General features: G+C 45.0%; 1 protein-coding gene across 3 annotated transcripts in view; it reads right to left on the reverse strand.

Moving 5' to 3' along the window:
- The window catches only part of smoc1 (SPARC related modular calcium binding 1), a 214,958-nt gene that overhangs the window by 17,099 nt on the left and 181,924 nt on the right, over window positions 1-15,935 (reverse strand). For all 3 annotated transcript variants that reach the window (XM_067991284.1, XM_067991283.1, XM_067991285.1), the window contains exons 11-12: window positions 12,239-12,487; window positions 3,153-3,202 (exon numbers count right to left, since the gene is read on the reverse strand). In XM_067991284.1, coding sequence (XP_067847385.1) covers window positions 3,153-3,202; window positions 12,239-12,487 — 299 coding nt within the window. The remainder of the gene's footprint in view (window positions 1-3,152; window positions 3,203-12,238; window positions 12,488-15,935) is intronic.

A 15,935-nucleotide genomic window follows, 5' to 3' on the forward strand; every position in this document is an offset into this window, starting at 1 on the left:
AAAGCTACAAAGATCACCGTGAGTAAGTGCGTACTCCCTTAGTGATCAATAAACATCGACTGTTAGTGCAGGAAATGCTTGACCACACGTTATAGGCATGCTATCAATGTCCATCTAAAGAGCTCAGAGGCCACAAATGCAAGTCCGAGTGGTTTAAGAAGCAGTAAGTCGTGCATCACAAATCAACTGGAATTCTTTACAGATGGAACTAAAGTTTGTTGATGAGGGCCCCTTCTAAGTATATTTTAAAGATATATATGTAATATATATAATAGCTGTAATTTCAGAAGGCATTTGATAAAGTTCATCAGAGGCTTTTAAAGGAACAAAAACATATAGAATTAATTAAAATTAACTGGCTAAATTTAAAATAGGGTTGGCAATAGAAAGTAGAGTTCCGGACCGGAGGATAAGCCATGATTGTGGGGGCTGTGTGACTGGATGAGTTATCCGATGGCTCAAACGATTCATCAATGATAATGGAGGAGACCACTTCCAGTGATATAAATTTTCTGATGACACCGAGCTATGTGGCCAGGTGACCTATGTAAGGGAGATTGATAGCATTCAAAGGGATCTGGACAAGTTAAGTAGATGGGTTAAGAAATGGCAGATGGTATTTAATGTGGATAAATGGGAAGTAATGCACAATGGAACAGGAAATGTGAAACATCTGTACAGAGTGGATGGGTGGTCACCGGCAACAATAAAAAAGGATTTGGTTGTGATTATCAACAGTACACTCAAAATATCCAGTCAGTGCTGACCTGTTAACTACAAGGCTGCTTGAGTGTGGAGATGGATCATCAAACCATTTGATTATTAATCATAGAAAGATGTGACACCCTGGTGTAACTGATTGACAAGGTAATCTGAAATACTGTGTGCACTTTTGGGTGCTCTCCCCTAAAAGAACACTGATACGTTGTAATAGGCTCAGAAAATAGTCACAAGACTTGGGAGATTTAAAAATATAAAGAAGCTAGAAGATGGACATAAAAGATCCCGTGGCCAGTATTCACAGAAGAGCAGGGGAATTCTCCATGTGTCCTGGCCAACAATCAACCCCTCATCAGCACCACCAAAGCAGATAAACTGGTCATTTGCTCATCTGCTGTGCACAAATTGGCTGCTATGTTTACCTTCATAACAACAGGAACTACACTTCAAAAATAATTCACTGGTTGTAAAGCGCTTTGGGATTGTCTGGAGGAAGTGAAAGTTGCTTCATAAATGCAAATTATCTTTCTTTCTCTAGACATAGCCTAAGTTTAAAAATTAAAATCTATAATTGCACTGCTGGATGGATTTGACATTTCAATAGTATATAGAAAAATGTCACCCAGCCACCATTATTATTGAAATCTTAGTGGAAAAATAGTGAGGATGCAGCTATTGGAAATTTCAATTGCTCACACTGAATTTTCACTGATAGCTGTTGCTCTGTTTACTTCGAGCATTGTGCAGAATAATTTTCCAATCCCCCCAATGTACCATGCATCTTATCTGAACGATCTAATCCAGCTGTACGCCCCAGCCTGCACCCACTGACTCTGGTTTATCACTGGTCCTCCTGCACCCTCTGACTCTGGTTTATCACTGGTCCTCCTGCACCCTCCAACTCTGGTAGTCACTGATCCTCCTGCACCCTCTGACTCTGGTTTATCACTGGTCGTCCTGCACCCACTGACTCTGGTTTATCACTGGTCCTCCTGCACCCTCTGACTCTGGTTTATCACTGGTCCTCCTGCACCCTCTGACTCTGGTAGTCACTGATCCTCCTGCACCCTCTGACTCTGGTTTATCACTGGTCGTCCTGCACCCACTGACTCTGGTTTATCACTGGTCCTCCTGCACCCACTGACTCTGGTTTATCACTGGTCCTCCTGCACCCACTGACTCTGGTTTATCACTGGTCCTCCTGCACCCTCTGACTCTGGTTTATCACTGGTCCTCCTGCACCCTCTGACTCTGGTTTATCACTGGTCCTCCTGCACCCACTGACTCTGGTTTATCACTGGTCCTCCTGCACCCACTGACTCTGGTTTATCACTGGTCCTCCTGCACCCACTGACTCTGGTTTATCACTGGTCCTCCTGCACCCACTGACTCTGGTTTATCACTGGTCCTCCTGCACCCTCTGACTCTGGTAGTCACTGGTCCTCCTGCACCCACTGACTCTGGTTTATCACTGGTCCTCCTGCACCCACTGACTCTGGTTTATCACTGGTCCTCCTGCACCCTCTGACTGGTAGTCACTGGTCCTCCTGCACCCACTGACTCTGGTTTATCACTGGTCCTCCTGCACCCACTGACTCTGGTTTATCACTGGTCCTCCTGCACCCACTGACTCTGGTAGTCACTGGTCCTCCTGCACCCACTGACTCTGGTAGTCACTGGTCCTCCTGCACCCACTGACTCTGGTAGTCACTGGTCCTCCTGCACCCACTGACTCTGGTAGTCACTGGTCCTCCTGCACCCACTGACTCTGGTTTATCACTGGTCCTCCTGCACCCTCCAACTCTGGTAGTCACTGGTCCTCCTGCACCCACTGCTCCTCTGACTGGTTGTTCTCCCCCTCCAATAGTGGAGGGGGATCTTTCAGTCACTAAGTCCCTACTCTTTGAAACATTCTCCCTAAAGCACTGCACCGTCTCACCTTTCTTCCATCCTTCTAAACACATCGCTCTTTGATCGCCTGTTCAGTTCCCCCTCTCTGAATCTTCCCCATCTCTTGCTCACTGTCCCGTTCTGTCCCCCTTGTGAAGTGCTCTGAGATGTTCTTCCACATGATGGATACTATATAAATGCAAGTTATTACATCTTCATTGCAAACTATTGTATACAACTAGCTTGAGGTTAATATTTTCCTCTTAGGACTTTAGAGGGGAAAAACGTATCTTTCTTGTCTACAAGCCCACAGGCTCCAACAGTGCAGAGGGACTTAGCGGGTGCAACATGATCCTGAAATGCAATCTTTGTGGAGAAGGAGGAGGAGGGGAGCTAAGAATATGAAAAATTAACCTTTTTGCTTTAATTTTGGGGATTCTACTCTGCACCATTCTCCAGCTGCACCTGTCAATCACCCCATCCCCTGGGTGTCAGATCCCAGTCAGTGATAGCTGCAAGCAGTGAGAGAAGCAGAGCCTTACTGAAAGGGTTCGCTCCTTGTCGTCTTCCATTTGAGAGGCCACCAGCACTGCTACCTGCGGAGAAAAGACAAAAAGTTCAAAGGTTAGTTTAGATGCCCTGTCAACGTCGGAGAAATGCAAGCATTTAGATTTATGATCAAAAAGGAGTGCGACTACTTGCAAATCTATTTAAATATATGGAGTGAACTCAATCAGGAGCCCAGTGGGTGAGGCCCTTTGTGTAGCACTAAGCCATAAGAACAGAATGTCCAAGGTTTCATCTGGTGAATCAGCTGATCTCGGCTGTGGCAAGTGTAGAGGTTTCAAGTGTAGCTAGATAGAGGGGAAATCATCCAGGGCTCCTGATAGCCCCCACAGTTGAACAGCTTGCTGACGCTCACTGTTAAGCTCGCACGTGAAGAATGGCCATTTGGGCAAGATACTGGAGGGAATCAGTAACCATGGAAACTATACCCCATCAAGAGAGGAGAAAGAAAGAAAACTGGCAGGAAAAGCAACGGAAAACAGAGTGGTTCTCTGGGGGCAAATGATTATAACTGTTCACATTTTTAAACCCAAATGAATGAGACTATGTGGGCTGGATTCAAACCCAGGCCCCAGAAGTGAGTGGACTAGTGTGCTCATCCAGTCCCCATCCAATTTCATCCTGAGAGAACAATTCTTTACCCTGTTTAGAAACAGATGGGCCTGATAAGATCAGCGACACAGTGATATCGTTGTAATTGCTAATACTAGAGTATCGCCGTGAGAAAATAAGTTTACATTTTAAAATAGGCTGCTGCATCTTACAAAAGCCCGTGCTGCAGCAGATATCATAACTGGTGCCAGCATGTGTCCCGGTGTGGAATTTTCAGTGCAGGCTCTTCCTGGCCTTTGCAAGAACTGAGCTTTTTTACCACTTTCATTAACGACCGACTTCAACTTTTAGTTTTTTTTTATTTGACACACTATGTTGGTGACTAGTCCTGGAAAACACAACTCTCAGATAGAGGAAAAGAAGCATAAAACTGTTTGAAACTGGGAATCCCAGCTCAAGGGGGCCATAAGACAAGGAGCTCACTGAGAAAAGTAGAGTAGAAGACTAGATCAATTTGAAAATAACAATTTGTTAATGCAAAGTTTTGCTTTAAGAAGCCTGTTGGCGGTGCTGTCTTTCAGATGAGACGTTAAACCGTGGCTCCGTCTGCCCTCACAGGTGGACGTAAAAGATCCCATGGCATTATTCGAAGAAGAGCAGGGGAGTTCTCCTGGTCAATACTTCTCCCCCCAACAAACATCACTCGAACAGATTATCTAGTCATCATCACATTGCTGTTTGTGGGACCTTGCGGTGCGTAAATTGGCTGCTGTGTTTCCTGCATTACAACAGTGACTACACTTCAAATTGGCTGTAAGCGCCTTGGGATGTCCTGAAGTCATGAAAGGCGCTATATAAATGCAAGTTCTTTCTTTTAACTTTGTATGGGGAATGAAAAATTGAGGAAAGTAAAGAGCTATAAGGTCCCAGGAAAGAGTGAATTAGAGTAGGAGAGGGTAACAACTCGATTTCAACACAGTGAGAATGCATGGACGATGAAAACAATACACATACTGAATTACCTGTAGTAGGTGTTATGAAAGAAAAAACATCATTAATGCAGAAATCTCCATTACTGGAAGAGCTTTCTTTAACAAGATCTAGAGGCCGCTGGGTTTTTTTCATTTATAGTCCGGACTTTTTGCCTCATTTCACCGATCAGTACAAAAATTGTATCCACCACTGGAGATGACTAGTCCTAAAAGCCTGAGGATTTACTTGGTTTAAAATTGGAGTTGAGGAGAATTCCCAACTCTTTTACTCTGTGTTGCCTGAATGTGCCAAATTCAACTATGAGGGTGAAATTTAATTAGCATCACATCCCCTTACCACAAGTTAAAAGACAAAAAAAAAATTGCTGAAGCAGTGTAAAAATAAAGTTACTGCGACCAGAAACCCAGTGTTTGCAGTAATGTTCTGCTCGTCCATAAAAACCACAGTGTTCTTTTACACACATATTAATTTGAAACATATTGTGCAAATTGGCTCAGTCCGCCACATTCTAAGATGTTTCTTGGTGACTACACGCAAAAGAATGTCAACTTACTTTTTGGTCCATTTATAGCACTTGACTCACATCTACTAGTCATCTCCTTAATCTGTCTAAGCATGTAATGAGTATACAAGCATTTTGGTTGAAACACCTTTTAATGAATTATATGGACTCCGTGATTGCTCTCGCTGTTGGGAAGCAGTATATTTGTGAGGGAAAGAGCCGGATGACCAGCCTTGCCGTGGCTCATTTTATGTACCACTGTGCCATGCCACCAAATTGGAAGGTGTGCAGTTTCCATGGCAGTTTTACACATGGCAAGTTCTGTATATAAGTGCTGAGGGGAGATCTTTTCTAGTATGCAGGCCAAACCAGATTCTACATCACCCTGGGCCATCTTCATGCACCTCCGAGCATTCTGTTCAACGGGGCCTGCAGGGCTTGCAGGCAAGAGGCCTGCAGGTAGGCCTTCTATGTGCCTTCCATCAGTTTGGAACAAAACAACACTAAGCTTAAAAAAGACAGAACAGGGGGGCATAACCGTAAAATAGTTGGTACCCAGTCACTGCGACTGGAAAGTGCGTGCATGTGGATGTTAGGTGACTTCCTGACTTGGGCTTGGCTGCGATGCCTTTGTCAAATATCCTGCTGACACACACGGCGTCCAGAGTCACACGTGAAGATTGGCCAATTGATTGAGGTACCAGAAGGCCAATGCCTCCTGTGGAATTGCACCCCAGCGAGGGGGGAGGATGGAGAATCTCTCAACTGTGGCAAATGTAAAGACAGCCGCCTTTTTCTCAGCATTGTACAGAATTATTCACACAATAACGAATCCTCCGTCAAAGATACAGGGCACAATACTAAAGTTCAAACAGAACACACAGTTCCTGGACCCTGCCCGAAAAGCTCTCTAACAGGTTCACAACTGTACTGTACGGACAGATAACCTTCTTCCTTTATCTGCCATTTCCTTTAGCCAAAATGTTGCAGTTAAACTTGCCTGTGAGGAAGTGATTTAATTCTTCAGTTTTGTGGAGGGATGAGTGGATACCCTGTGGGTGCTCAGCAGTCACTTTCAGAGTGCGCTGGCATTTGCGAATGAGATGCAGTGAAGAATTGAAACACTTAATTTAATAGGACAAAGTCAGCATGGCTTTATGAAGGGGAAGTCATGTCTGACAAATTTGCTTGAGTTCTTTGAGGACATAACGTACAGGGTGGATAAAGGGGAACCAGTGGACGTAGTGTATTTAGACTTCCAGAAGGCATTCGACAAGGTGCCACATAAAAGATTATTGCTCAAGATAAAGAATCACTGGATTGGGGGTAATATTCTGGCATGGGTGGAGGATTGGTTATCTAACAGGAAGCAGAGAGTTGGGATAAATGGTTCATTCTCTGACTGGCAACCAGTAGCCAGTGGTGTTCCGCAGGGGTCGGTGCTGGGTCCCCAACTCTTTACAATCTATATTAACGATTTGGAGGAGGGGACCGAGTGTAACATATCAAAGTTTGCAGATGATACAAAGATGGGAAGGAAAGTAGAGAGTGAGGAGGACATAAAAAACCTACAAGGGGATATAGACAGGCTGGGTGAGTGGGCGGAGATTTGGCAGATGCAATACAATATTGGAAAATGTGAGGTTATGCACTTTGGCAGGAAAAATCAGAGAGCAAGTTATCATCTAAATGGCGAGAAACTGGAAAGTACTGCAGTACAAAGGGATCTGGGGGTCCTAATGCAAGAAAATCAACAACAGCAACTTGCATTTATATATTGCCTTTAATGTAGTAAAACGTCCTCAGGTGCTTCACAGGAGAGTTATCAGACAAAAAACTGATGCTGAGCCAAAAAGGAGATATTAGGACAGGTGACCAAAAGCTTGTTCAAAGAGGTAGGTTTTAACGAGCGTCTTAAAGGAGGAGGAAGAGGCGGAGAGGTTTACAATGCTGCTACATGCTGCATTTAATATCGATAAACAGAAATTAACAAAATTCTGCTCTGGTAAAACTCAAAATGCTACAAATATTATGAGCTATATTTACATCAGTCAGGAGCAGAAATCTTGTGCCTCATGGTTTAACAGCTGATGATTTGGGTGCAGGTGACTGCTCTCCTTTCTGGCACAAAGCAAACTTAATGGCCTAGATTTTCAGCCCCTCCTTCACTGATTTTTCCAGAGGTATCAGGCTGGGCTGGGCTGGGAAATGGGGTCTTCTGGGACCCTGTCCATTTTTTTTCCTCTACCATCTGATCTCCTGCCAGAAATGATCAATGATGTACAATCTGTTTGTCGATATGTGATCAGTCATATTGTAATGATTTGCAAATGATGGAAATACATCATTTGACGTACCTTTCATCATTTGCACCAGGAGCTCCCTGGTCATAAGGGGTGCCTATTTGTCCCTGGTATCAAGTGTTGCTATGCGCTGTGAAGGTCAGATTTCAAGTTTAGAGGGCAAAGGGCCGCCTTTAAAAACACACATTTTTTCCCAATTTTTCAAGTGTCAGCACAAAGACCACCATCCATGCTATGCCGTGGCAAGCTGCCACAGCCAATCTTCCCCCCACCCCCCCCAACCCTGACAAGGACTTGGGAGCCCACCAACATTTTTCAAATGACTCTTGGGGGCTCAAGTGGATCAAGGGTGCATCTCTGGAGGTGGAAAAACCTTCCCCGTAGCAACTTCCAATGTCTCAGCTAACATGTCACATGTGCAGAGAACCCAACATGTGCAAAAGCAACATCTATACCACAAAATGTGGCAATTATGTCAAGGTCTTTGGCAGGATAGATATCATTTGCATAAGCTGAGACCATTAAAATCTCTCAAACACTTCACTCTTGTGGGTAAAAGCTTAAATTTTGCATCTAAGCAATGGTGGTGAAAATAAGTTACCCACTTGGACTCTGAGTCCTCCCCTGCAAGATAACCATTTCCCTGCCCCGCCTTCAACCCCAAAAGAGACAGATTGCTTCCTGGCTGATAACGAAAAATATTCAAAAAATTACTCTCTGCTGAGTTAGTTGGGCTTTTCTTCGGACTCATGGAAGCTAATTTTTGCTCAGCCAAAACTGCCACTTGAACTTGAGCCAGATAAGGTAAGACTAAAATACAACTTTAGTACGGAGAAAATCAGTCACGCAAAGAGAAGAAACAGGCCACGAAGGATGAAAAGCAGCAAGAAAGCGGAGACAGAAACCATGAAGAATTGGAGACAGAGGGGGAAACCCAAGGAAGGGTTGGCATTGGATCAGTGATGTCGAACGCAACGGTTCCATCCGTCCCGCAGACTTCCCATGAATGTTCGAGTTGGGAATGGCCTGGGAAAATCTCCCCAAAAGACGAGGCCGATTTTTTCAGCAGGAGTACTGAATTGGAGGAAAGAGTTCAAGGCGGTAACAGTCAGAGACTGGCAGATGCAAGAAACAGAAAGTGCATTTGGAGTTGAGCGGTGGTTACTGGAGAGAAGCCGGCAGTACTTCATCTGGAATAACGGCAGCAGATTGAACCAATGGATGGGGATCAGAAGGGCAAAAGTGCATGGGTTGGTAGAAACACAGCTAATTAATAAAATCAGACAATTATTACACTCTTCACTAATTGCTGTCAACAGCTCATTGACATGTAACACACTTTCAAAAAGGAATTCTTTAAATTCATACACTCATCTTGCCCTCAATTTTAGGAGGGAGGCGGGTTTTCAGCGGGGGGGTTGACTGGGCACGTGGGTAACACGCCCAGTGAATTCGGGGTGCTCCGCACGCGATCGCAGCCTAATTGGAGGTACTTACTTTGGCTTCCGGGTTTCGTGCTGGAAAGCTGCGCAGCGGGCGGACTGCGCACCCGCATCATAGGCTGTCAGCTGGAGGAGCCCTATTTAAAGGGGCAGTCCTCCACTGACTGATGCTGCAGAAAATAGGCAAAATTACAGATTGGAGCAGCCCAGGGGAAAGGCTGCTCCCAGGTTTAATGATGGCTCACTCCAGGTCTTATTGGATGGGGTGAGGAGGAGGGGGAGGACAGAGATCTTCACCCCGGCGGGCGGGAGGAAGCGGCCTGCCTCTGCCACCATGGATGCCTGGCTCGAGGTGGCAGAGGAGGTCACCTGCACCACCAACATATCGCGCACCTGCATACAGTGCAGGAGGTGCTGCAATGACCTAAGTAGGTCAGCCAAAGTGAGTACACTTACTCATTCCCCTACATTCTGTCTGCCACATCACTGCCCCCACCCCACATCTCCTTCTGCATTGCCAACACTACTCTGTCACACCACCCCTCATACCCACTCAAAGCTCATCCTCATCTTACCTGCACTTACTCACCTCGCAAGTACTCATCCCGCCACTACCACTCAACCCAATCCTCATACAATCTCACGGCTCTATCTCATACTCACCCTCTGATGCATCTCTTTCACGGTCAGCATCACCCAACCTGCCACTATCTGTGCTGCAGCCACAGGGCATGCATCACATGTGTGCAGTAGGAAGCATAAGGCAAACGTGTCGTGAGCATGAAGGGGATGCACAAGGGTGTTTGAGGGTTTGTTAAGGTTTTTACTTATATTTGATTTCTGATCAACTCACATTACATATTATATTGTCACCACTACTGCCAGGTCTTTGCAAATCTTGTCTGGTTTGTGCAATAATGCCCTTTCCTGAGGATCACCATGAAGACCCACAACTGATGCCACCCATTGTGTCACTGCAGAGTGGGCGTAGGTGTATTTGCAGGGCTGTTTTGTGCAAACGACTGAGAGACGTCGGCAATGTCCCTGGTGGCACCCTGGAAGGATGCGGAGGAGAAGTTGTTGAGGGCAGTGGTGACTTTGACAGCGACAGGTAAGAAGATGGTGCTCGGGCCAGCCGGGAGCAGCTCGGCATGAAGGAGGCTGCAGATGTGCATGACTACATGTCGAGTGACTCTGAGCCTCCGTGTGCACTGCTGCTCAGAGAGGTCCAGGAAGCTGAGCCTCGGTCTGTAGACCATGTGGTGAGGGTAGTGCCTTCTGCGACGCATCTCTCTCTGCGGTTGCCCTCCCTCCTGCTGTACAGGTGGATGTGTCACAGCGCTCTGTTGTGGAGCTCCACGTGTCAGAGGTAGACGGCGAGGCTGGTGATGCTGTTCGCCCTCCGAGGAGGTCATGACTGCAGCTACGGCAGCCCCCATCCGGAAGATGTACATCTGAGGGGGTCCGCAAGGTAGGTACATGTCTCTGGACACCGGGGTTGAGGTTCCAAGTTGGTGAATTTGATTGTCAGGAGGAGGGTGGTGGAGGCCAAACTTTGTCCAAAGTGACAGAGTGGCCTCCTGCAATGAGTGAGGGTCTCCCCCCACCCCCCCTCCCCCCACCTGTCATATGGACCTTTGCAGCTGCCACAGGCTGATGGCTGCAACACGTCCATTTCAACTGGGAGTATTTCCCCCAGTACGGGAAACACGCTCAGTTGAGTTGAAAATCCCACCCCTCCTAAAATATCATGTCAATCAGGTCTGCAAACGACCTGAACCATGTAATTAATTGGTTTAAGTGGGAACCCGCCGGCTTTAATTGCCGGTGGGAGTCCCGCATGCGGGGGCTGCGCGCGCATCTAAGCGCGTCACTGGGGAACCCGGAAGTGGGCGGGTTGGAGCCGGGCTCCGGACCCGCCCCGGGAATCCCTGATTTTTGGAGCCCCCCCCCCCCCCTGCCACGAACCCGCCGGCTCGGACGTCCGAAAATCGAGCCCCTTATTATTTTTTAAAAGTCAGTTGAAATCGGCATGTTAATCACTTGATAGACCCAGTCAGCAATTTATTAAGTTCAACCAGCAGCTTCATAATTATTTATTATTTAAATAGTTGGCTAATTTAAATAATGTGACTTTGACCCAGTGACAATGAAGGAATGACCATATATGTCCAAGTCAGTGTTCTTAAGTATTATTGAATGGAGCTCCTCTGAGATGTACCTATGACCCATGCCACTGGATCTACTCATAGTGCGAGAGGAGACCCAAACTGATGGGCCATCCTAACAGGCAAAATATGTTACCAAACAAAGATGTGTCTTATCAAGAAGGTCGGCACACTCTGTTTTTTAATTGCAGAGACAGAGGAGTTTTGTACTGGAGGTACTCCCAGCTCCACTTGCAGCCTTTTCTCCTCCTTCACTTATCATGAAAAAGAGGATGTTGCAGTGTGTGTGTTCTTTAAGAAGAGTTGGGAGGTACAAAAAGGCAGCGCTAAGAGGCAAGAGGAAAGCAGCTTCCTTCAACCAAGATGTGGAGATGCCGGTGATGGACTGGGGTTGACAATTGTAAACAATTTTACAACACCAAGTTATAGTCCAGCAATTTTATTTTAAATTCACAAGCTTTCGGAGATTTTCTCCTTCCTCAGGCAAATGTTTCAAGATCTCCTTGAAGCCTACGCATTTGCGTAGGCTTCAAGGAGATCTTGAAACATTTGCCTGAGGAAGGAGAAAATCTCCGAAAGCTTGTGAATTTAAAATAAAATTGCTGGACTATAACTTGGTGTTGTAAAATTGTTTACAATCCTTCAACCAAGGTTGAGAGCTGCTGTTCAGGTAAAGTCACTGTGTAGCTTGCTTACTAAGGGTTACCAGATGATCTATGTACATTTTTAGACCGAGTGTTACAGGATTATGGAATGAAAGGACTTCAATATTCTAACAAATTCATAAGAGAGAACGGTGCGGAAACAAACTGTAAATATTGTCTAAAAAAGGTCTATGGGTTCAATGAAAGATTGGAAAACTGATGCACACAAATCAGTCAGCACCTTCAACAGAGAGCAGAGAAAAAAAAAATCCGCTAGCCCGAGAGATGGGAGTTCATTTTACTTGAAATGCCTTTTTCCATTTGACTAAAATGTAATTCACCCATGTTAAATGTTTTGCCAATGCTGAAATGGGCAAAAGGTAACGGTTCTGTCACTATTGGTTTGATTCTGTCTAATCTGCAGTGGTCAATTGATCATTTTAATTACAATAGCCACCTACCTCCTTCTTTTACTCCTAAGCATCCTTTCAACTCGTTCAGTGAAATGGTTTTGTCCTCATTCAAGTCGCAGTAATCGGTGAATTTCCGTCCACATTTCTTTGGCTTGGCTTTCTTCCTCAAGAATCGCTTAAATGGTTTCATTTCCTTCTTGTTGATGTTGTTGCTGCCGTTTTTGTCCAGCTGACCAAAGTACCAGTGCACGACCCTTTCCTCCAATGTGTGGCTTGGATCGGGTTCAGGAAACCTGCACCAAAAACACAAGGGCCCCGTCAGTTCTGATTGACGACTGGCACGAAGAATAAACACAGCTGAAACACATTGTTAGCGCCGTGATTACTTTTAGTTGACCGACAACAAAGAGCCTTTACTGTTCAATAGCTTTTTACAGTTTTAGCTTCACTAACCCACACGGAACAACAACACAATAGCAAAGCACCACACAAAGGACTGGCGCATTAGTGCCAACAGCAATTGGCAATCTGTGCTTGTGAATGAGGCAGCCTGGAGGAAGGCATTAATAGATTATTCGCCTTTTGGCAAGTAGGATGATTCTTTATCCAAAAATTCACACAAACGAAGGTTTGAGGCACCAGAAGCTGTTGCTTGACCTTGTCGTTTGATGGGGAAGAACCCCCAGAAAAGGAACACTTTTTAAAGAACAGAAGAAAGAATTGCATTTATATAGCACCTTGCATGTCCTCAGGTTGTCCCAAAGCACTTCACGGCCATTGAATTATTTTTGAAGTGTAGTCAATGTTATAATGTAGGGAAACATGGCAGCCAATTTGCTCACAGCAAGGTCCCACAAACAGCAAATGAGATCAATGACCAGATAATCTGTTGTTGGTGATACTGGTTGAGGGATAAATGTTGACCAGGACACAGCAAGAACTCCCCATCTCTTCTTTGATTAGTGCTGTGGGATGTTTTTCATCCATCTGAACAGGCAGATGGAGCCTCAGTTTAATGTCTCAACCTTTGGTATTAAGAGTGCGGTGGGCTTGATAAGAGTTGTCAGGCCACTATTGATTAACTGCAGCAGGACAGCAGACATGAAGAATTTGAATGTAGTAGTTATCAGTAAGTAACAATCTTCTCTCCACTGATTTCTAGCCGATTTCCAGAGCACAGTTTTGAACCAGCACTTACAAGGCATTGACCTCCAGTTTGAAGTGTATTCTCTTGAATTCTTAACCAGCAAGAGTTCGGGAGACTCTATTGGAGGGGTGACTATAAGTGCTGTTAGAAATCTAGGTCACAGTGTGGAGTAGAACATACTAGTCTAGACAAATGTAAATCTGATCCAAGCAGAGAATTCCAACATATTGAGTCATTTCCCAATCAATCCCATTCTATAGAATGCTTTACCTGTTTCCAGTTAAATTGAAGTGAATGGGAACTGAGTATCGGGCGGGGAGTATAACAGGCGATTGATGCGATACCACCTGTTTTGCGTCCCCGCCCATGTCCGATTTCACCACTGCAGTTTTCACACACTGTCACATACACTATATCACCAATTCTTCTTTCATTTTATAGGCTAAACATACACTTACGTACACACATATATATATATATATGCACACACACAAACGCAGGCATGCACACACATACATCCCCACACATTAATCAAGCTATAATTGTGGCTACTTCTGATCAGGTCCTGTGATTCTACCACAGTTGCCGTAAAAACAAATATGTGCATGTTTTTGAGTGAAGTACATAGTTATATCGAAACTACAGCACAGAAACAGGCCATTCGGCCCAACTGGTCTATGCTGACGTTTATGCTCCACACGAGCCTCCTCCATCCCTGATTCATCTAATCCTATCAGGATACCCTTCTACTCCTTTCTCCCTCGTGCTTATCTAGTTTCCCCTTAAATGCATCTGTGCTATTTGCCTCAACTACTCCTTGTGGTAGCGAGTTCCACATTCTAAGCACTCTTTGGGTAAAGAAGTTTCTCTTAAACTCCCTATTGGATTTATTAGCGATTATTTTATACTTATGACCTCTAGTGGTCTTGAAGGATAAATCTGTGTAAATGAGCGGCACAGGGTAGCAGAACTAGAGCATTTATTTGGCCTGGCCCTCACCAGCCCATGTCAATGGCTACAGTTTGCTTAATGCCATTCTGTTACTTGTGCTGAGATGCAGTTGTTTGTGAATGTACGGGTGTTGTGATGTGGAAGGCTGACCTGTCAGGGGGGTCCACAGGCAGCATGTTTTTCCCGTTGCTGGCACAGTGTTGTACTGGAAGCTCAGAAATAAAGCACCCACAGAAAAATAGTTTTCCACAGTATGAAAGGGCCGCACATCCATGCTTTTGTTATCTCTAGCCTCAACTATTCCAATGTTCTCCTGGCCGGCTTCTCATCTTCCACCCTCCATAAACCTAATCTCTGCTGCCTGTATCCTAACTCGCACCAAATCCCATTCACCCATCACCCCTGTGCTCTCTGACCTACAATGGCCACCTACTCCACAATTTTAAAATTCTCATCCTCATGTTCAAATCCCTCCATGGCTTCACCGCTCCCTATCTCTGTAACGCCCTCAAGCCCTACAACTCGCTGAGAACTCTGCGTTCCTCCAACTCTGGCCTCTCGTTCATCCCCCACTTCCTTTACCCTACCATCGGCAGCCGTGCCTTCAGCTGTCTAGGCCGTAAGCTCTGGAATTCCTTCCCTAAACTTCTCTGCCTCTCCACCTCTCGTCTTTTAAGATTCTGCTTAAAACTTATCTCTTCGACCAAGCTTTTGGTCACCTGTCCTAATGTCTCTTTTGGCTCGGTGTTAATTTTTGTCAGATTACGCTTCTGTGAAGTGCCTTGGGACGTTTTAACTACATAAAAGGCGCTATATAAACGCAAGTTGTTGTTGTTGCTGGAAATAGGTAACTTGGCCCTTTCAAACTTACGAGTGCAGCTGGCAGTGGGAGAACAGCACCTGGCCATCAGCTGCACTTTTAAAACTTTTAAAGGTGCCTCAAATGTTCCTCTCCTAAGTGTTTTCATTTCATTCAATGGAAGAACTGACAGCTCACTGAGATGAGCAGACCCATGATTGGAAGAACTGCATTATATAAAAAATGTTTGACTACAAACTCATTTAAAAAGCTTGGGGAAGGCCTGATGCAGAGCAAGACCAAACCTCTAAAAATATTGTGAACTATATCAATTATTAAAAAGGACAGATGGCCTCAATTTCTGTCTAAATACAAATCAGTGTGGTTGAACCTTCACACCATGTGTCATTAAAATCTTTCTCCAGAGTGAGATTATGTGCTGTTCCATACTCCCAATAGAAAGTACGAAGTTACCTGACGACAAAGGGTGTTTTATATTTGTATATATATGTGTTGTGTAAACTTTGTTAATCCCCTGCATTATTTATTTAGGCTGAGGTTATACTGCACTCCGTATGAACTCATACCGTTGTCCAAAAGCCTCCTGGATAGGGACTCGCACCTCAAGCCTTCGGTGCGTTTGATAGTAAATTGCGTATAGTATCTATATACTGGCCATACTGCCACTTTAGCATTGATATGCACCCAAAGTCATTTCATGTCAATGCAAAAGTGATAATATATGTGTGCCTTTAAATATCACTGCTTATCCTGTCTTTGTGACTCAATTACAGCTGGCAATCGCTGTCTACCATGATGACCTTGCCAGCAAAAGAAAACTAAT

Source organism: Heptranchias perlo, chromosome 10, assembly GCF_035084215.1.
Source record: "Heptranchias perlo isolate sHepPer1 chromosome 10, sHepPer1.hap1, whole genome shotgun sequence".
NCBI classification, from domain to species: domain Eukaryota; kingdom Metazoa; phylum Chordata; class Chondrichthyes; order Hexanchiformes; family Hexanchidae; genus Heptranchias; species Heptranchias perlo.